At 42.8% G+C, this 22,123-nt stretch overlaps 1 protein-coding gene across 1 annotated transcript in view; it reads right to left on the reverse strand.

Moving 5' to 3' along the window:
• PRKCQ (protein kinase C theta) overlaps positions 1–22,123 on the reverse strand; it is a 56,212-nt gene that overhangs the window by 17,151 nt on the left and 16,938 nt on the right. Inside the window, exons 2-9 of the mRNA XM_034436643.3 lie at positions 16,345–16,469; positions 10,278–10,477; positions 9,168–9,228; positions 7,580–7,742; positions 5,829–5,860; positions 3,472–3,557; positions 2,230–2,359; positions 372–481 (exon numbers count right to left, since the gene is read on the reverse strand). Of these exons, the coding sequence (XP_034292534.2) occupies positions 372–481; positions 2,230–2,359; positions 3,472–3,557; positions 5,829–5,860; positions 7,580–7,742; positions 9,168–9,228; positions 10,278–10,477; positions 16,345–16,462 (900 nt within the window). The 5' untranslated portion in view covers positions 16,463–16,469. The remainder of the gene's footprint in view (positions 1–371; positions 482–2,229; positions 2,360–3,471; positions 3,558–5,828; positions 5,861–7,579; positions 7,743–9,167; positions 9,229–10,277; positions 10,478–16,344; positions 16,470–22,123) is intronic.

Here is a 22,123-nt window from a genome sequence, read left to right on the forward strand (position 1 = left end):
CTGCCCACTGCCAGTTCGATCCTGACAGCCTCAAGGTTGACTCAGCCTTTCCAAGGTCGGTAAAAAGAAAACCCAGATTGTGAGCGGTGATAGGCTGACTCTGTAAACCGCTTAGAGAGGGCTGTAAAGCAGAATGAAGCGGTATATAAGTCTAAGTGCTACAGCTATTGCTATTGGACTTCAACTCCCAGAATTCCCTAGCCAAATGCTTTTGGGAGGGGGGCTCTGCTAGGGGAATCTGTTGTAGGCAGGACCAGGTTCAACCACGGAGAACTCACAGCGACCGTAAACATAGATATATTCTCCATTCGTTTCCCTCCCGTCCATCTTTCTTTACAAAAACGACCCTAAGGACGTCCCCCCTTACTCACTTGTTGCCTGCTCTCGATCAGCGCCAAGGCTTCCGCCATGAGTTTCTGGTTCACGCCGCAAAGATTCGCCACTTTGGTCTGGCACTTGTGATGGACGTTCATCGTGCAGGCTGCAAGGCAGAGACCAAGTCACCGGTCGGACCTCCAGCACAGTGGTGAAATCCAATTTTTTTTACTACCGTTTCTGTGGGCGTGGCATGGCAGGGGAAGGATACTGCAAAATCTCCATTCCCACCTCACTCCTGGGGGAAGGATATTGCAAAATCTCCATTCCCTCCCCACTCCTGGGGGAAGGATACTGCAAAATCCCTATTCCCACCCCACTCTGGGGCCAGGCAGAGGTGGTATTTGCCGGTTCTCTGAACTGCTCAAAATTTCCGCTACCAGTTCTCCAGAACCTGTCAGAACCTGCTGGATTTCACCCCTGCTCCAGCAGCTTCGAAACTGCTTGTGAGACGTGTGTGGTGTTCTTTTGCCCCAAACTGAAATTATTGCTTTAAATTTTTCTAACATTTTATTGCTAAATCGTTCACCGCCTTGATAGGACATAAACGGCAAACATTGGATTGAGAGCAGAGGTGGGTTTCAGCAGGTTCTGACCAGTTCTGGAGAACCGGTAGCGGAAATTTTGAGTAGTTCGGTGAACCGGTAGTAAAAATTCCGACTGGCCCCATCCCCACCTATTTTCTGCCTCCCAAGTCCCAGCTGATCAGGAGGAAATGGGGATTTTTCAGTAACCTATCCCTTGAAGAGGGGTGGGAATGGAGATTTTACAGTATCCTTCCCCTGCCACGCCCACCAAGCCACGCCCACAGAACTGGTAGTAAAAAATTTTGAAACCCACCACTGATTGAGAGATGGGGAGGGGGAAAGGAGATGGGGAGGGAAAGGGGCTCCTGCAGTCAGCCCTCAACTTACAACAGTTTGTTTCGTGACCAAAGTTACGACGACACTGAAAAAAGGGACTTAAGAGCATTTTTCACACTTAACGACCGTTGCAGCATCCCTGGTCACGTGTTCAAAATTCGGACGCTTAGCCACTGGCACGCACTTATGACGGTTGCAGTTTCCCCAGGGGATCATGTGATCCCCCTTTGGTGACCTTCTAACCTGCAAAATCGATGGGGAAGCCAGATTTAAAAGTAATTTTAATTTTAACTGTGGCAAGAAAGGCAGGGGTGGGTTCTAAATTTTTTTACTACCGGTTCTGTGGGCGTGGCTTATTTTGTGGGCGTGGCTTGGTGGGGGGGGGGTCATGTGACTGGGTGGGTGTGGCTAACTTTTTTTTTTTTTTACTTTTGAAAGCATTTTTTCTACAACCTTAAGAGGTTGCAGAAAAAAATGCTTTGAAAAGCCTCTGATGATCAGGCAACTCAGCTGGGATCGCCAGAGGCTTTTAAAGGCATTTTTTTTTCCTAAAAACTCTTCGGCTGAAGAGTTTGCAGAAAAAAATACTTTTAAAAGTAAAAAAAAAAAAAAAAAAGCCTCTAATGAGGTCGGTGGGGTAAGTGAGTGGCGACCGGGCCGGGAACCGGTTCGGGGGCGTGGCCAGATAATGTTATTACTGGTTCTCCAAACTACTACAAATTTTTACTACCGGTTCTTATGAACCGGTGCGAACCAGGAACAACCTACCATTGAAGAAAGGTCGTAAAATGGGGGTGAAACTGACTTAACCGACCTCTCACTCAGCAATAGAAATTTTGGAAATGGTGGTCCTAAGTCGAGGACTGTCTGTCTTCGACTTACAACCACAATTTCCAGAATTTATGTTGTAGAAATTTGTGTTCTGTCTGCAGTGTGGCTCCAATGTCATGCCGCAGATCCCCTGCTTATCTCCAAAGCGATCCCAACTCACCGTCGCATTTTAAGCCCTGCCGTGCGAGGCCCCAGAGCAGTGTTCCACAATGGTCACAGAAGGTGGGGCTTTTATAATTGTATACCTTGAAGCGATGGGGCATGTCGATCTTAAATCTTTCCTTGTGGATCTGGAAGAAAAAGAAGGGGAAATGAAGGTTAACACGTCCCCGTAGCTTTGAACTGGTAGCTGTGATTTCACATTGTTGTATAACAGTCGTGGCCAAAATTGTGGAAACCTTTTGGGGAAAGTGTATTTTTGAGGTTTGATGGCTAATAACACCACTTTTTTTCTGGAGTTTCAAGATCATCCTATTCCACTGCTGGAATAGCCTGGGAATAGCCCACACCTTAACCCAATTGAAAATCTATGGAGCCGACTAAAGAACCTTGTGAGTCAGAAGCGATCCAGCAATAAAACCCAGTTAATAGAAGCCACCATTCAATCAATCTTGGTTTCACATTAGAACAGCTGCAGAATTAAAAGACTTGGTTCACTCCATGGGAAGACCTTGTAAGGCCGTAATTCATGCTAAAGATTACCTAACTAAGTATTAACTGACATGGTGATCACTTTTGCATATCTCATTTTTTCTATGGTGATAATTTCTGTATTTCTCATTTTTTTCTACGTGTTTCGCTTTTCTTTTATTGTAACTGCTATTGTAATAGCAAATCCTTCATAAAAGTTATTGCATTACATTCTTGATTAAATTATTATTATTATTATTATTATTATTATTATTATTATTATTATTGCTTCATATGGCGTGCCAAGACAGACAAAATCAAATCAAGGATATCATAACCAAGTTTAGTGCCTCTGTGTTGGGTAACTCAAGCTAAAGGTAAAAGTTCCCCTTGCACATATGTGGTCATCGTTCCCAACTCTAGGGGGCAGTGCTCACCTCCGTTTCAAAGCCGAAGAGCCAGCGCTGTCCGAAGACGTCTCCGTGGTCATGTGGCCAGCATGACTCAACGCCAAAGGCGCACGGAATGCTGTTCCCTTCCCATCAAAGGTGGTCCCTATTTTTCTACTTGCATTTTTTACGCGCTTTCGAACTGCTAGGTTGGCAGAAGCTGGGACAAGTACCGGGAGCTCACCCCATTATGCGGCACTAGGGATTCGAACCACTGAACTGTCGACCTTTTGATTGACAAGCTCAGCGTCTTAGCCACTGAGCCACTGCATCCCTTGGACTCTAGCGACCAAGTCACAAAAGTAACACAACCCCAAACCTACCATAGTTTCTTTACTGTTAATAGCTGATCCGGTACACTTTGCGATGACTTTGTCAATACACTTCTTGTGAATCGCAGCATTGCATTCTGGGAAAAAAAAAAAAGAGATCGTTTTCACTAAAATAAAGTTTTACAGGGGACACAAAAAGACCACAACACAAATTATACTTTTACACACGATTGGACAGAAATACAACACGATGGGGCAAAGGAAAGAATTCAGTTTTGGTCCCAATCAGGAGTGGACAACTGGTTTTGGACAACAAAAGCCAAGATGCCAGAGGAGTGAAATCCAGCAGGTTCTGACAGGTTCTGAAGAACCGGTAGTGGAAATTTTGAGCAGTTCGGAGAACTAGCAAATGCCACCTCTGGCTGGCTCCAGAGTGGGGAGGGAATGGGTATTTTGCAGTATCCTTCCCCTGGAGTGGGGTGGGAATGGAGATTTTGCAGTATCCTTCTCCTGCCACGCCCACCAAGCCACGCTCACAGAACCGGTAGTAAAAAAAAAATTGGATTTCACCACTGAGATGCCATCTAAAACAGGGGTCTCCCACCTTGGCAACTTTAAGACTTGAGGACTTCAACTCCCAGAGTTCCTCAGCCAGCAAAGATGGCTGAGGAACTCTGGGAGTTGAAGTCCACAAGTCTTAAAGTTGCCAAGGTGGGAGACCCCCAATCTAAAAATCAGGCAGAGCTCTTAATAGTGCCATCCTGGTCTCTAACTTGACTTTTCTGATCATACCCAGCAGAATCAAGAGGAGGAACCATCAAAACAGTTTCTTTCCCCCAGTTTCTTCTCTGAGATATTCATTCAAATCCTCCTTGATAACTGTTTGTTGGAAATAGCAGAGGGTTTCCTGCTTGAGTAGGGGGTTGGACTAGAAGACCTCCAAGGTCCCATCCATCTTTGTGTTATTCTGTGGTTTTTTTCCCCTCCCAAGTTCGGCCTTGCATAAAAATTTGCCTCTAGAACGTCTGAAATTCAGACACCAGACGTGGGTAGGTAAAAATTTGGTGGGAATTTGGTGTTTGTGTGTTTGTTTCATTGTGTGTTTGTTTGTGTGTGTGTGTATAAGATTCCCAGCCTCTCCAGTCTTAGGAGCAACCACTGGGGCTCTGTTAAATTCCACCCACAATTTTCATTTTGATATGACGGAAGGATTACACGATTCCATCTTTACAGCTAAAGGTAATCCTGATATTGAATTAATTAATAGTGTCGGTTAAATCTAATTTTATTTTCATTCTTTTTGGGAATCCCAGCATGTACTCAAATAATGATTGTCAATCTGCAAAAAAAGGTTGAGTTATTCTAAAGATGGTTTGAGATGGTTCAGGTTTCTTTTCTTTCTTTTAATCAAGTTTTATTGGGTTTCCCCCCCCCACATTCACCCACATATTTTTTGAACAGATAACTTATCTTATACAATTTATCAAATTCAAATACATTTTATTCTATTACAAATTTTGCCACAATTTTCTTTTTTCCCTTTTTTTAATCATATTTCAATATTTCTTTGCTTACTTATATAAACAACATCTTCATTCGCCCTCAAATTCTAATTTTCCTGCTTATTCATATTTATTCTCTTTTATTTTTTTAACCATTCATTCTTTATCTTAGTATATTTATATATGTTCGGGGTTGCCCTTCTTCCATTTCATCTTTTTTGTTGTACAGCAATCTTTCTTCTCAATCCTGCCACCTCCCTCTCTTCTTTCCTTCTTACTTTCTTTTTCTCTCCTCTCCTGCTCCTCTCTACTTCCTCTTCCTTTCTCCTTCTCCTCCTTTCTTCCTCTCTGTCTAGCCCTCTCTCCTACTCTGATTTCCCCTCTCTTCCTTCCTCCCTTCTCTTCCATCCCTCTCTCTTCTCCCCTTCTCTTCCATCTCTCTACTCTCTATTCCTCTTTCCCCTGAGATGGTTCAGGTTTCTAAGGGCAGAAAATGGCACCTCATAACTCTGTATTTTGACCCACAGGGAAAACTGGAAGTTCCAATTCAATCATAATTTTTTTCCTTCCTTGATTCTGGCTTTTTACTCTTGAGACTAATTTTTCTTCCTGAAGACCCTGAGAAAAACAGAAAACCTAAAATGTCTGTTTTCTTTCTCAGAGATAGACAATGATTTGGAAACATACTGGGTTGTGAGAAGGGTAAAAATATGAGCAGGATTATAAGACTTTTTTAAAAACCCCGCTTAAATATTTTTTTAAAACTGCATGTTTTGTTTCCATACAGATATTGTTATGATTATTTAATTACTCTTTCATTCTTAGGCTTTTCAGCAGAGTATTAAGTACTATTGCACAGTTATGACAACCATCAACATATAAATATAATATACTGAAAGATCTTACGCCTGCACTGATAACCTTGCTTGTTAAGGCCCCTGGAATAGAATGGAAAAAAACACAGTATTAATATAAAACAGATTTGAAATCATGCCTGCATTTGAGAAGAATGACTTTTAAAAAAATCAATGTGCAGCGATTCCTGTTCAGTCTTATTGAATTGAATTTATCAGATTAAAAAGAATAAATATGATTCAAAGAATCAAAGGCAGCATCTGAAAAAGGCAGATTTATCCCAATCAGAAAAATAAAACTGAATCAAACCCGATTTTGATGATGCAGTTCAACTTTGTAAATCGAGTTGGCCCATCAGATTGGTTCAGATTAGGAACCCAAACTGGGTTGGATCAAATCTGGAACAAAGAAAGACTCCCAACTGACGTGTTTTTGACTGTCGAAGGGAATTAATCTGATTTTTTGAACTCAAAACCTTGGCCACTGGAACGTTAACAGCTCTCAATCGGAAGCTGCAGAACTCAATCCTTGATCCCTGAAAAGTGATGCTATTGAGGTCTCATCTATGTAAAGCTCTTTGGGTTTGGGTGGGGATGACAATGCTTCAACTCAACCCAAGTAAAACTAAGTCTCTATGGATGCATGGTTCTTCCAATGCTGGAGATTCTCCATCTGCTTCTCCTATTTCTTCCTCCTACAGCAGTAGAAACGTTTGACCAATGGATCTTTAACAGCTCTGAAAAAGAAACTGCATATCTCAACCCCTGGTGAACCAAGGGATGATTTGAGGTCTCATCTTTGGGTCTGGGTGGGGATGAAGATGCTTCAACTCAACCCGAATAAGATTAAATATCTATGGATGTATGGTTAGGGTTAATGAATCAAAGCAGCTCTTTTGACCAAATGATCATAACAGCTCTTTGGACCAATGAATCATATCATCTCTTTTGACCAATGGATCATAACAGCTCTTTTGGTGTGGTGGCCTAGAGTTGGAGCTCTCGCCTCACAATCAGGAGGCTGTGAGTTCGATCTTAGGTAGAGGCAGATATTTCTCTCTCTGGGCATGATGAGAATATATCTGCTAAATATTACTCTGGACTGGCAACAGGAAGGGCATCCGGCCAGTAAATACTCAGCTCCATTCAGTTGCCCAGACTCCACCCTACAAGGGATTATGGGGTCATTAAATGGAGATGATCACAGCATCTCTTTGGACCAATGGATCATAGCATCTCTTTGGACCAATGGATCATAGCATCTCTTTGGACCAATGGATCATAGCATCTCTTTGGACCAATGGATCATAGCAGAGGTGGGTTTCAGCAGGTTCTGACCAGTTCTGGAGAACTGGTAGCGGAAATTTTGAGAAGTTCAGAGAACTGGTAGTAAAAAATTTGACTGGCCCCGACCCATCTATTCTCTGCCTCTCAAGACCCAGCTGATCAGGAGGAAATGGGGATTTTGCAGTAACCTTCCCCTGCATTGGGGACAGAATGGAGATTTTACAGTATCCTTCCCCTGTCATGCCCACCAAGAAACGGTAGTAAAAAAATTTGAAACCCACCACTGGATCATAGCATCTCTTTGGACCAATGGATCACAACAGCTCTTTTGATCAATAAATCATAGCAGCTCTTTCAACCAATGGATCACAACAGCTGTTGGACCAATGGATCATAGCAGCTCTGTTGACCAGTGGATCATAGCAGCTCTCCAGAGGAAGCATCTTCCCATCAAGAAAGAAAGTTGCATCCTATCCTTCACAGACCAACCCCAAAAGGAGCCCCTCGGACTCATACCAGACAAATTCGTGGCAAACAGAACAGAAAGTGGGCTGGGGAAAGAAAGTGGCTGTAAACTCGTGGCACTTGACATTATGAATCTTCGCTTGCTTGATGGCTCCTCTCCGTTGATGCAGCGAGAAAAAACCCTCCTTTTCACAGTCGATAAACTCTGGATCATCTGAGTAAGACAGAAAACCAAGAAATCTGGTGGTCAGGCCATGAATGTAAATAAGTCATATTTAAAACAGTTCAAAAAAGTGTGAAGAAACACCCCAATTGATAAAAATAACCAGGCACACTTCCTAAAATCTTTAGAGCCCCTGTTACCGTCAGAAGAATATTAGCGGTACTTATGTTATTTCTGGACTTCACCTGAAATGTGTTTGATGGGGAAGAGATTGTACTTTTCTTGGTCCCCACCCCCGATAAAAAAAATATTCCCGCTTGTGAAAAAACTAGCACATTGAGAAGAAGGGATTTTGTTTAGAATGGGGCTTCATGAGCCGAATATTTTCACGTGGGGTGCATTAAATACAATCTCCACAATCTAAAATGCTGACTTCATGAAGCAAAAAAAATGCAACCGTCTTCTGGATGTAGCCAGATAACAATTCCCATCATCTCGAATTGATTTTGCTGAGGCTGATGGGCATTGCAACTTAGAATTAAGGAGAAATTTCCTGACAGTTAGAACAATGAATCAGTGGAACATCTTGCCTCCAGAAGTTGCGAATGCTCCAACACTGGAAGTTTTTAAGAAGATGTTGGGTAACCATTTGTTATGAAGTGGTGTAGAGTTTCCTGCCTAAACGGGGTTGGACTAGAAGACCTCAAAGGTCCCTTCCAACTCTGTTATTCTATTTCTATTCTATTTCTATTGCTAAAGTCAGCAGTCCCCAAACTGAGTTATTAACTAGGGCAGTGTTTCCCAAATCTTGGCTGGGGAATTCTGGGATTTGAAGTCCCGCCATCTTAAAGCAGACAAGATTTGGGAAACACTAAATGATTGTTTCTTTCTGTTTAGGGTGTTTGGCACAGAATGATGAGCTAGGAAGATGCTGTTTTCTAGATAACGTGCTTAATCCTAAACTCTATAGCAGAGATGGGTTTCATCCGGTTCTGACCAATTCTGGAGAACCGGTAGTGGAAATTCTGAGTAGTTCAGAGAACCGGTAAATACCAACGACGGTGGCAAGAAAGTTGTAAATGGGGCAAATCTCACTGAACAATGATCTTGCTTAGCAATTGGAATTTTGGGTTCCATAGTGGTTGTAAGTCGAGGATTACCTGTATGTAGGAATAATGGGGTGCTGAAAAATAAGCACATGGTTCTGAATCAGCCCTTTGGATACAAGAAGTTTTCGTGGGGAAAAAACAGAGAAAATAGCCCACATCTTAATTCTAGCAAAGATATCTTGGAGCACTTTAAACCATCATAGTCCTTTTTTTCTGCAGCTCTGGTCATTTTTTAAAAAAAATTCAAAATATTCTTGCTTTAAAGTTGTGTATTTCAAAGTGTTGGGGTCAGAATTAAACTTTTGGGCAGGGATGGGGTGAAATGATAAAAAGCTCTGGAAAGAACACAAGCAGAATTGATACTTGCCGGTACTTTCCAAAAAGTATCTTGCATTCATTAACATCCTTCCTTGGGGTTTTAGTTCCAGCTGAAAAAGAAGACAATGAAATAGAATTTAGAAAGGAAATGGGAACGCGATCAGAGTTTGTTTTTTTTAAATCAGAGATTTCTTTTTAATAAAGCACCCAGTCAAGCCTTGCTATGGAAGTGGGGTTTTACAAATGGACAAAGGAAGGGAGGGAGGAACGGAAAGAAGACAGAGAGAAAAAAAGAGGAAGGGAGGAAAGGAGGAAGGGAGGGGTGGAGGGAGGGAGGGAGGAAAGGAGGAAGAAAGAGAAAGAAGAGAGAGCAAGGGAAGGAGTAAGGAAAAGATGGGGGAGAGGAAGGAAGGAAGGAAGGAAGGAAGGAAGGAAGGAAGAAAGAAAGAAAGAAAGAAAGAAAGAAAGAAAGAAAGAAAGAAAGAAAGAAAGAAAGAAAGAGCCGGGCGAGACAATAGAAGGAAAGAAATTAAATGAAAGAAGAAAAAGAAGAAGACGAAGAAGAAGAAGAAGAGGAGGAGGAGGAGGAGGAGGAGGAGGAGGAGGAAGGAACAAGAAAAGAAAGAAAGGAAGAAAGAAAGAAAGAAAGAAAGAAAGAAAGAAAGAAAGAAAGAAAGAAAGAGCTGGGGGGGACAATAGAAGGAAAGAAATCAAATGAAAGAAGAAGAAGATGACGAGGAGAAGGAAGGAATAAAGAAGGAAAGAAAGAAGGAAAGAAAGAAAGAAAGAAAGAAAGAAAGAAAGAAAGAAAGAAAGAAAGAAAGAAAGAGTCAGGGGGGGACAATAGAAGGAAAGAAATCAAATGAAAGAAGAAGAGGAGGAGGAGGAGGAGGAAGGAAGAAAGAAGGAAAGAAAGAAGGAAAGAAAGAAAGAAAGAAAGAAAGAAAGAAAAAAAGAAAGAAAGAAAGAAAGAAAGAAAGAAAACCAGCGAGGGGGGGATAGAAGGGAAAAAATTAAATGAAAGAAAAAAAACAAACAGGGAGGGAGGGAAAGAAGGAAGGAGGGAAGCAAGCAAGCAAACAGAGGAAGGGAGGACAACTGAAGCCCAATTCACGAAAGATTTTAAACGTTAGCGCTGGTCCAAGGTATTGAAGCTTACCCAAATTTCAATTTTCCCATTATTCTTCTTGCACTTTTCAGCAACCAGGTTGAGTTCCACGGTGGTCTCTGAGACCATCTCCGCGCTCTTGTCCTTCACCACAATGTACATGACGCGGCCCCGGTGGATGTGCGCATCGAAAGTGCTGTTCCAGGGAGGGTACATTGTTGGCTTCTTCTGCACAAACACTGGGCCTTTCTCTAGGATCAACAATAATTCCTTTTTTTACACCCACAATGCCATCAAAACATAGGGAACATCGCAAAAGACCAAACAAATGTGCCTTCTTCTTCTTTTTTTTTTTTTTAATTTTTTTATTCATTTTATATTTTAAATTACTAACATTACAAACAACATATACAATATTTCACCCTGTGCTATACATAAGAAAGGAAGATTTGGTTCTTCGGATATATCCTCATGATCGCCAAAATCCACGTTCTCGGGGTACAGGTACCGAAGCATCCAATTTTCCCAGCGCATAGTCCACGAATGGTTTCCAAATTTTCCAGAAAATATCTTCTTTATAGTCACCATTTCTAATTTTAATATCGCATGTCATTTTATCGTTTAAAGCTAATTTCCACATTTCACAATACCATTCTTCTATTCTAAAATTCACATCTAATTTCCAATATCTGGCTATTATAATTCTACCCATTATAATCATAATTCTAATCAATTCTTTCTCATATTTTGTTGGTTCTATTTCCTTAATTATCAACAGTAATATAGTTTCTGGTCTCAATATTATTGCTTTCCCCATCATTTCAAATATCATTTCCTCCAATTGTTGCCAAAACTTTTTAACTTTATCACATTTGTACCACATATGTTCATAAGTCCCTAATTCCATGTCACATCTCCAACATTGTTTACTAATTTTTTTATCCATCAATGACAATCTTAATGGAGTCAAATACCATTTCCAAACAACCTTATAATTATGCTCTTTAATCCTTACAGATAAAGTCTTCATAATTCTACTCTTCCAATTCACGTTCCAATCTAAATCTGATATTTTAATATTAAGTTCTTTTTCCCAATTCATCTTCATCACCCTTCTTAACATGCCTAACACCCCTCTCTCTTTCTCTGCCTCAGTTTCTCCACTCTCCATTTTTCTCAGTTTTTCCAAACTTTTTCAGGTGCACATCAACTGGAGAAAACTTCCAATACAAGGGAATCCTCGACTTACGACCACAATGGAACCCAAAACTTCCACTGCTAAGCAAGACAGTTGTTAAGCGAGTTCTTCCCCCTTTTACGACCTTTCCGGTCACTGTTGTTAAGTGAATCGCCACAGTTGTTTAGTTATTACCATGGTGGTTAAGTGAATCTGGCTTCCCCCATTGGCTTGGCTTGTCCGAAGGTCGCAAAAGGGGATCACGTGCCCCCGGGATATTGCAACCGTCATAAATGTGAGTCAGTCACCAAGTGTCAGAATTTTGATGACGTGACACAGGGATTCTGCAACCATCCTGTGAATAATGGTCACAAGCAGTGGTGAAATCTAAAATTTGTTACTACTGGTTCTGTGGGCGTGGCTTGGTAGGGGGGGTTAATGTGACTGGGTGGGCATGGGCAATTTTTTTTTTACTTTTAAAACCATTTTTTCTTTTAAATGCCTCTGACGATCCAAGCTCAGTTGCTTGATCATCAGAGGCTTTTTTTCTTTTAAATGCCTCTGACGATCCAAGCTGAGTTGCCTGATGGGCCGAGACTTTTTTTCTTTTAAATGCCTCTGACGATCCAAGCTGAGTTGCCTGATGGGCCGAGACTTTTTTTCTTTTAAATGCCTCTGATGATCCAAGCGGAGTTGCCTGATTGGCAGAGGCTTTTTTTCTTTTAAATGCCTCTGATGATCCAAGCGGAGTTGCCTGATCGGCAGAGGCTTTTTTTCTTTTAAATACCTCTGACGATCCAAGCTGAGTTGCCTGATCGGCAGAGGCTTTTTTTCTTTTAAATGCCTCTGACGATCCAAGCGGAGTTGCCTGATCGGCAGAGGCTTTTTTTCTTTTAAATACCTCTGACGATCCAAGCTGAGTTGCCTGATCGGCAGAGGCTTTTTTTCTTTTAAATACCTCTGACGATCCAAGCTGAGTTGCCTGATCGGCAGAGGCTTTTTTTCTTTTAAATGCCTCTGACGATCCAAGCTGAGTTGCCTGATCGGCAGAGGCTTTTTTTCTTTTAAATGCCTCTGACGATCCAAGCTGAGTTGCCTGATCGGCAGAGGCTTTTTTTTCTTTTAAATACCTCTGACGATCCAAGCTGAGTTGCCTGATCGGCAGAGGCTTTTTTTTCTTTTAAATGCCTCTGACGATCCAAGCTGAGCCGCGTGATCATCAGAAGCTTTTTTTTTTTACTTTAAAAGCATTTTTTCGGCCAAAGAGGTTGTAGAAAAAATGCTTTTAAAAGTAAAAAAAAAGCCTCTGATGACTGTGTAGCTCAGTTGGGCATGGGGGGTGGGTAGGGATTTTTGCTACCGGTTCTCCGAACCACCCGCTTCCATCGCTACCGGATCAGACGATCCGGTCCGAACCGGGAGCATTTCACCCCTGGTTACAAGTTACCTTTTTCAATGCCATTGTAACTTTGAACAGTCCCTAAAGCAAATTGTTGTAAATTGAGAACGACCTGTAATTTAATGCAAATTCATAGACATTTCTGAACCAAAACACGCCCAACAAAAATACTTTATGTTTTGGGAAAAATGTCACCAAAATATCCAAATCGTCTCAAATCTGGCAGATTCACCCAAAAAAACAGGAACCTGACAAAAAACAAAAGTGAATTATTCACCTGAGCCTAGCTTTGTGGTTACGCCTTTTGTATTTCAACCGAGCATAAAATGCCACAGGATTTTTAAATTTTCTTAGTCCGTTCCTTCCTGGGCTGCAGGATGTTATGGAGAATATGTGTGTGTGTGCACCCGAGTGTGCAAATTACATTAATTCCGCTGACCTTTCTGTGTGCGATCAAGTGTTTTTCTGCATTAACTAGAGTTTATTTTTAGCCTCTCAGCCTTCTTAAATTACAATTTAACTGACTGAGCTTTGCAAGCCCATATATTAAAAGCATTTATTAACAGCAGAATGCAGCAAAACGCAGTGACTTTATCGGCGCGATTTACAGGTTGTCCTTGAGTTACGGCCGCGACTGACGCCAAAATTTCCGCGACTGACCAAACGAGACGGTTGTTGAGCGAATTTTGCCCCGTTTTATGGGTTTTCTTGCCACAGGGCTTAAGTGAATCAATGCCGTCGTTAAGATAGCAACACGGTTGTTAAGTGAATCTAACTTCCCCTTTTGATTTTGCTTGTCAGAAAGTCGCAAATGGGAATCACACATGACCCCAGGACACTGCAACCGTCATAAGTACATGCCAGTTTCCAAGCGTCCGAATTTTGATCACATGACCATGCTGAAATGGCCGTAAGCGTGAAAAACAGTCAGAAGTCCCTTTTTTCAGTGCCGTTGTAACTTTGAACGGTCACTAAATGGATGTGTCAGGTTTCGAGGTCGTCTCAAATAAATTGCATTTCAAACAAAGTCTTTGAAGAATAACTCCTATTTATTAAGCACGACATTCTAAATCCGACTCCATAGAAGCCAACACTGACTTCCAGACCCAAAACCCTCCCTTTCCGTTCCCCACTCCCCTGCACTCATTGGCCATCTTCCAAGTCATTCTACCCCTAATCTACTGCTCCAGCTCAAAGGAATTTCCCCCTCCCATCCCATCTCCTAGGGGATATTATCTCCAGGGAAAATAAGTAGGTGAAAAGTCAAACGTCCCTTTCCAGACGCCTCCCTTCTTCTTATGTCAGCACTAGAGTAAATGCAGCTTGAGGTGCTGACATCATGGTTGTAAGTCAAGGACTCCCTGTAGAACATTTCTAACATGGATGCCAGCAGGTTTAGTCCCAAATTGGTGGCCACAACAAATCTGTGTTTTACATGCAACAAGCATTTAAAAAGTGGGTGGAGCTTCAATTCATCATTGTAGACACCATATTGACTTTTCTGTTCATATCTGTAGACCAGGGGTGAAATCCAGCAGGTTCTGACATGTTCTGGAGAACCGGTAGTGGAAATTTTGAGCAGTTTGGAGAACCGGTAGCGGAAATTTTGAGTAGTTCAGAGAACCAGCAAACACCACCTCTGGCTGGCCCCAGAGTGGGGTGGAAATGGAGATTTTGCAGTATCCTTCCCCTGCCATGCCCACCCAGCCATGCCCACCAAGCTACGCCCACAGAACCGGTAGTAAAAAAAAATTGGATTTCACCACTGCTGTGGACGCCCCTGACTTTAAACCTTAAAAGTGTACAAGAGTTCCCTTAGCAAACGTTCGAAGTTACGAGATCAGCGCCCCCTAATGTTTCCAAAGAAGACGCGAAACTACAAATCTTGCAGCACTACGTCAAATGTTCGCGCTTACGAACAACCGCAAAGGCTCTGTAACATTTACACATTGCCCCATTCGAGCATCCAAAGGCCTCCCCCAACCCGTGGCAGGATGAAATCGAGCTTCCGGGGGGCAGATCCAGCCCAGGGAAGCTCCATTTCAGCTTGCAACAGGTCGGGAGAGGCCCGCAGAGGGCCGAATGGAGGCTCAGAGGCTCGGATCCGCCCCCTGGAAGCTCCATCTCGGCTTGTAACAGGCCGGGGGAGGTGGTGGAGGGCCGAACGACACCTTGGAGGCTCAGATCCAGCCCCGGGAAGCTCCATTTCGGCCTGTAACAGATCAGGGGAGGCCCACAGAGGGCCGAACGGAGCCTTGGAAGCTCGGATCCAGCCCACGGAAGCCCTATTTTGGCCAGCAATATGCTGGACAAATGTTGCAGAACCTCTGCGGTTTTTCATAAAGGCGAATAACTGCCGTGGTGCTGCAAGATTCGTAGTTTAGGACCTTGTTGGAAAATCCTAGGGGGCGCTGATTGCGTAACTTTAAGCGTTCACTAAGGCAATGCTCGTAACCCGGAGATTACCTATAGAATAGGGTAGGGTAGGGTAGGATAGGATAGGCTAGGATAGGAATAGAATAGGAATAGAATAGAATAGAATAGAATAGAATAGAATAGAATAGAATAGAATAGAATAGAATAGGGTAGGGTAGGGTAGGGTAGGGTAGGGTAGGGTAGGGTAGGGTAGGGTAGGGTAGGGTAGGATAGGAATAGAATAGAAATAGAATAGAATAGAACAGAATAGAATAGAATAGAATAGAATAGAATAGAATAGAGTAGGGTAGGGTAGGGTAGGGTAGGGTAGGGTAGGGTAGGGTAGGGTAGGGTAGGATAGGAATAGAATAGAAATAGAATAGAATAGAATAGAATAGAATAGAATAGAATAGAATAGAATAGAGTAGGGTAGGGTAGGGTAGGGTAGGGTAGGGTAGGATAGGAATAGAATAGAAATAGAATAGAATAGAATAGAATAGAATAGAATAGAATAGAATAGAATAGAATAGAATAGAATAGGGTAGGGTAGGGTAGGGTAGGGTAGGGTAGGGTAGGGTAGGGTAGGGTAGGGTAGGAATAGAATAGAATAGAATAGAATAGAATAGAATAGAATAGAATAGAATAGAATAGAATAGAATAGAATAGAATAGAATAGAATAGAATAGAATAGAATTCCCATTCTAGCACTGATGATGTTACCTGGCTGGGTCATGAAACGTCTGCAAGAAAACACCCAAGCTCAGAAACCCCCAAAGAATCCTCATTTCCAGCCTGAACTACAAATATTCTCCTTTAATGATAAATGGAGATCTGGGTTTTGTTTTTGTTTTTTTAAAAAAAGACAGTTTGAGAAGTGGATAACTTTGAGCTGGAAAGCGACCGGCGTGAAAAAGATTAAATAGCGCTTCTCTGGCTCTTCTTTCCTCATTGAGATTCAGAGCCTCCCTTGGGGGTTAAGGTCAAAAACCAAGAGAAAATAATACCTTAATTTATCATTGAAACTCACACTCTCCAATTTCTCACTGAAATCCAAGGGCCCAGAAGACCTTCAGCTCACACCCAACTGCAAATGATGTCTCGACCGAACGAGGTGTTTGTTTCCTTACCAGCCTCCACCGCCTCCTTCACCATCACGGCGCAATACGGATCGACCACGTCTCCTTGCGAAGGGAGGTAGGGGCCGCTGTCAAAATTGGACAGCCCAATCCTCAGGAAAGGTGACATGACAATTCTGCAGGGGATTAGAAAGGCCTGGTTAGTGGATCGGTCTTAAAAAAAAAACCCCGAAACAACCATTTCACAAATTGCAGGGCACAACACAGGAGGGGGGTCACGTGCCCATGTGCCCCCACCCATAATTCTATGTGCCCCACCCCCATGCATGTGTGTGTGACCCCCCCACCACCACGCTTCCCCTGCTTTTGGCACGGGATGACCAGGTGGGCCTGGTAGGCCCATTTTTTGGCCTCCTCGGGCTCCAGAGCCTTTCTAGGAGCCTGGGGAGGGCAAAAACAGCTTCCCCACCCCCGACCCCCCAGAGGCCTGTTTGCTGATTTCCAATGGGCCCAGAAGGCCCGAAAATCAGCTGGCCAGCAGGCGCATGTGCGCCGGAGTTGAACTCATGTGCCCGCCGATATGGCTCCGCGTGCCACCTGTGGCACGCATGCCATAGGTTCGCAATCACGGCTCTAGTCCAACTGCCTGCTCAGGCAGGAAATCCTATACCTGAGATGGCGAACATGGCATGCGGGCAGGGATACACCACTAGAGGTGGGTTTCAGCAGGTTCTGACCAGTTCTGGAGAATCGGTAGCAGAAATTTTGAGTAGTTCAGAGAACCGGTAGTAAAAATTCTGACTGGCCCCGCCCCCATCTATTCTCTGCCTCCCGAGTCCCAGCTGATCGGGAAGAAATGGGGATTTTTCAGGATCCTTCTCCTGGATTGGAGAGGGAATGGAGATTTTACAGAATCCTTCCCCTGCCACACCCACCAAGCCACACCCACCAAGCCATGCCACGCCCACCAAGCCACGCCCACAGAACCAGTAGTAAAAAAAATTGAAACCCAAAACTGGACACCACCAATCTCCTGTCTACAACACAGTCCTTTCAGCAGTCCCAAGTATTTTCGAGACCCATTTGCTCTCTGTTTCAGGTGACCCTGAGATTACGGATAAACCTTGAAATGAGCTCCACCACTCTCTAATTCCCCAAAGCTGGCTGGGGAATTCTGGGAACTGAAGTCCTCCAGGCTTAAAGTTGCCAAGGTTGGAGACCCCTGCTCTAAGAGCTAACAGCCAACCAAATGAATGCAAGGAATATAAATCCTTCCATTCCTCACCCGTCAGTTAGAACTGAAGAAGCTTCTTCTTTTTTTTTTTTTTTGCTTTAATTTATATCCGCCCTTCTCCGGAGACTCAGGGCACCTTACAATGCGTTAAGCAATAGCCTTCATACTTTTGTATATTTATACAAAGTCAGCTTATTGCCCCCACAATCTGGGTCCTCATTTCACCTACCTTTGAAAGGATGGAAGGCTAAGTCAACCTTGAGCCTGGTGAGATTCGAACTTACAGTAATTGCAAGCAGCAGATGTTAATAACAGTGCTTTAGTCCACTGTACTATCAGGCTCTTTTTTTTTCTTGGATGAGAAGCAAAATATTTTCAAGGGAAAAAAACCCCCAAGAAAATCCAGTTGCCTTTTAAAAAAGCACCTTTGCGTTAAGATAAATCTTCCCTTTTTTTCCCCCTTGAAGACATTTCGCTTCTCATCCAAGAAGCTTCTTCAGAACTGAAGACTGCAGTTGCCTTTTGAAAAAGCATTTTTGGGACAACCAGGACCTGGATGATTGAGAATCTCCACTGAGACACTGGTCTCAAAACTGCTCAAAAAGCAGCACAAACACACAGCGGCAAGGCTAGCAAAGATGTTTAAAAACATGTCTGTTTTAAATGTTGGAAATGTAACCAGATTCCCGGTTCTTACTATCATATGTGGTGGAGATGTCCAAAGGCAAAAAAAAAAAAAAAGGACGAAAATGCATACATGGCTAGAGAAAATGATAAAGCAACATATAGATTTAAAGTCAGAAATATTTTTGTTAGGTATACTACCAGAAAAATTAATTTTTAAAAAAGTTACTTTAAAAAAAAAAAACTTAAAAAAAAAAAGTTACTTGTCCCAGCTTCTGCCAACCTAGCAGTTCGAAAGCACGTAAAAAATGCAAGTAGAAAATTAGGGACCACCTTTGGTGGGAAGGTAACAGTGTTCTGTGCGCATTTGGCGTTTAGTCATGCCGGCCACATGACCACAGAGACGTCTTCGGACAGCGCAGGCTCTTTGGCTTTGAAACGGAGATGAGCACTGCCCCCTAGAGTCGGGAACGGCTAGCACATATGTGCGAGGGGAACCTTTACCTTTTCTTACCAGAAATATATGACAAAGGGAATATATATTTAATATTGCATGTCTTGACAGCAGCGAGAATTGTATTTGCACAGCACTGGAAAAATGAGGAAATCCCTACAGATGAAAATATACTGCTCAAAAAAATAAAGGGAACACAAGCAGAAGACATCCGAGATCTGAATGAATGGAATAGCCTTATTAAATACTTTGTTCTTTACATACAGTAGTTTATACACTGCTCAAACAACTAAAGGGAACACAAAACTACTGTATGTAACGAACAAAGTATTTAATAAGGCTATTTCATTCATTCAGATCTCGGATGTCTTCTGCTTGTGTTCCCTTTATTTTTTTGAGCAGTGTATAATTTAAAAAAATATTACAATGTGCAGAAATGGATAGGTCAGGGGTCTGCAACCTTAAACACTCAAAGAGCCATTTGGACCCGTTTCCCACAGAAAAAAAACCACCGGGAATCACAAAAACCCTTTCTGTGCCTGACTATTTCTTGAGCGGCCACAAAACTAGCATCTGTAGTTGAATTAAACGTTCTGTTTTCTTCTGAAACTTTTCTTTTCTTGGACTTATCCATGGTTGGCCTACCAGAGGTTGAAAAGCTCAATAAATCGCGTGCCGGCGGATGTCGCACATTGGCAGTTGTGACGCATATTTTGAGGGACAGGGAGCCGCAGCAGAGGGGTGAAAGAGCCACATGCGGCTCCAGAGCCGCAGGTTGCTGACCCCTAGGATAGGTTAACACTAAAGATAAAAGACAAAGAAGATAACAGAATATTTCTTAACAGGGATTTGTTCTATCAATACTTAGATAATAGAAGCAGAAGTTAGAAGTTGAAAGATTATTAATATGTATAAACAAATATCGGCACTACTACTATGTATAAGTAAATTGACCCAGATAATGCACTGTTTACTAAGCACCAATGTACGTTAAAGAAAAATGTATAAATAAAAAAAAAGAATCTACACAGAGACATCGGTCTCAAAACTGCTTGTTTTATCGGCCACCAGCAGCACAAACACACAACACAGTTGCCGCTTATCCACGCTCACAGCATTTCCCCTTTTTGGCTTCCCAACAAGCTGACTTAGCAAAAGTTGGCAAGCCAGCTGCTCCTAAAATATCCCAACGGTCTGAGTTTCTGGCTTGAGGGGCATCAACTGAAATGCACCATCCAGAGCCAGGAGAAACATCTGACAGTGGGTACAACCTTGCCTTAAAGGTTGTGAAATATCTATGGAGGTTCTCAGTCATCCAGGTCATGGTTGTCCCAATGGGGCTTTTTTTCAAGAGGCAACTGGACTTTCTTGTTTTTCTTTGAAGACGTTTCCCTTCTCATCCAAGAAGCTTCTTCAGCTCTGACTGGATGGTGGGGAATGGAAGGATTTACACTCCTTGCAGACAGCCAGTTGAAAGGACTTGTTCGGCCCCAGCTACGGACCCCAAAGAATACAGCACACACAAAGTTTGTACAAAACTTAATTTACTAAAATAACTCAAGTCTTTTTCAAAACAAAGGCTGTTAATAAACTTTCTTAACAGCCTACAAGAAACCAAAGATAAAGTAATCACAATCTTACTAACGTTGGCAGAAAGCCCAGAAGCAATTTGCAGGGAATCCAGACGCAAAGTAGAGTAAACTAAAGTTGTTCCCTACAAATTGCTTCAGTCGGCGTTCCTCCTTAAATGGAGTGGCCAATTAGACCCAAGATTTACTCTCGAGGAGACCTCCTCCTGAGGAGCCACTCCTGCCTTTTGGCAGCTCTGCGCACCCGTGCATTGAGAAGAGACTCCTCCTCTTCATCCTCTTCACTTAAAGGAGCTTCTGGAGGTTCTGAAGGCCCTGGCTGAATCCCCACCGCTGGCACCACATCTTCTCCAGCCTCCTCATTGTCTGACTCGAGTGCCAGCTGCACAGGCTGCTGGCGCAGCACCACACCAGCCTCCTCACTGTCAGAATCAGCTACAATTCACACAGGCCGCCGACGGGCCACAACAGGACTGGAGATAGATGGTGTTGTATCCGTCCCCCTCTGTTGACAGAGGGCGATTCAATTTTGACATAGATGGCCTCGTTTGACATAGATGGACAGTTCCAAGAAGGCTCCATACCCATTTGCACCACTCAGGTGACCCCCTAGGACCCAGATAAACCTCCAAGTGGCCTCAAGGACTCTCTAAAAGGATGCAAATGACCAGCTGTCTGCAAGGAGTATAAATCCTTCCATTCCCCACCATCCAGTCAGAGCTGAAGAAGCTTCTTGAAAGAGAAACAAAAAGTCTTCAAAGGAAAACCCAGTTGCCTCTTGAAAAAAATGCACCTTTTGGATACAGTCCGTATGGTTGCAGAATTGGGACTCGGCTGTGAATGAACGTAATTCACAGCTATTGCAATAAAAGAGGTTTTTGGGACTACTCGTGTGTTTTAAAGACTCAAGAAGCCTAGGTCATAACAGCGACTCTCTAAAAGAATGCAAATGACCAGTTGTCTGCAAGGAGTATAAATCCTTTCATCGCCCACCTTCCAGTCAGAGCTGAAGAAGCTTCTTGGATGAGAAGCAAAACGTCTTCAAAGAAAAACCAGATGAAAGGACTGCATTATAGACTGGAGATAGAGAATGTCATATCCCTTCCCTTCTGTTGAGAGAGGGCTGTTCAGTTTTGACGTGGTTGGCCTCTTTGGCCTCTCTTTCAAACCAGCAGCCCCGACTGTCCAAAATATGGACTTCCCTGCCTTCAAAAGAGTGGCCTTTGTCTTTTAATTGTCATGAAATGAACTGTTGGCTGGGGAACTAGGGACAAAAATGTGTCCTTAGGAAACCTTGCAGAGGTTAACGTTTAAGCACAGGGAGAAAAGAGTTATATTACACTGGGCTTAATGGACATCCCACAAGTCATTCCTCTCTGCTTAAATATGACATTGTCAATGGTTTAATAGATGTTTATACACTATATATTGGACCGAGTAACATTAACTAATTAGTGGAACCTTAAATTAGTGGCCCTTGGGGGTAGGGGGAGAAGGGGAGAGAATATGCAATAAGAGATTCACGTGAAGTGTTAATACCAATTTATAATGCCTTGGTAAGGCTACACTTGGAATACTGCATCCAGTTTTGGTCACCATGATGTAAAAAAGATGTTGAGATTCTAGAAAGAGTGCAGAGAAGAGCAACAAAGACGATTAGGGGACTGGAGGCTAAAACATATGAAGAACGATTGCAGGAACTGGGTATATCTAGTCTAGTGAAAAGAAAGACTAGGGGAGAGACGATACCAGTGTTCCAATATCTCAGGGCTGCCACAAAGAAGAGGGAGTCAAGCTATTCTCCAAAGCACCTGAACGCAGGAGAAGAAGCAATGGGTGGAAACCAATAAAGGAGAGAAGCAACTCAGAACTAAGGAGAAACTTCCTTCCAGTCAGGACAATTAACCAGTGGAACAACTTGCCTCCAGA

Source organism: Pantherophis guttatus, chromosome 7, assembly GCF_059756535.1.
Source record: "Pantherophis guttatus breed Tessera chromosome 7, ASM5975653v1, whole genome shotgun sequence".
Lineage (NCBI taxonomy): Eukaryota > Metazoa > Chordata > Lepidosauria > Squamata > Colubridae > Pantherophis > Pantherophis guttatus.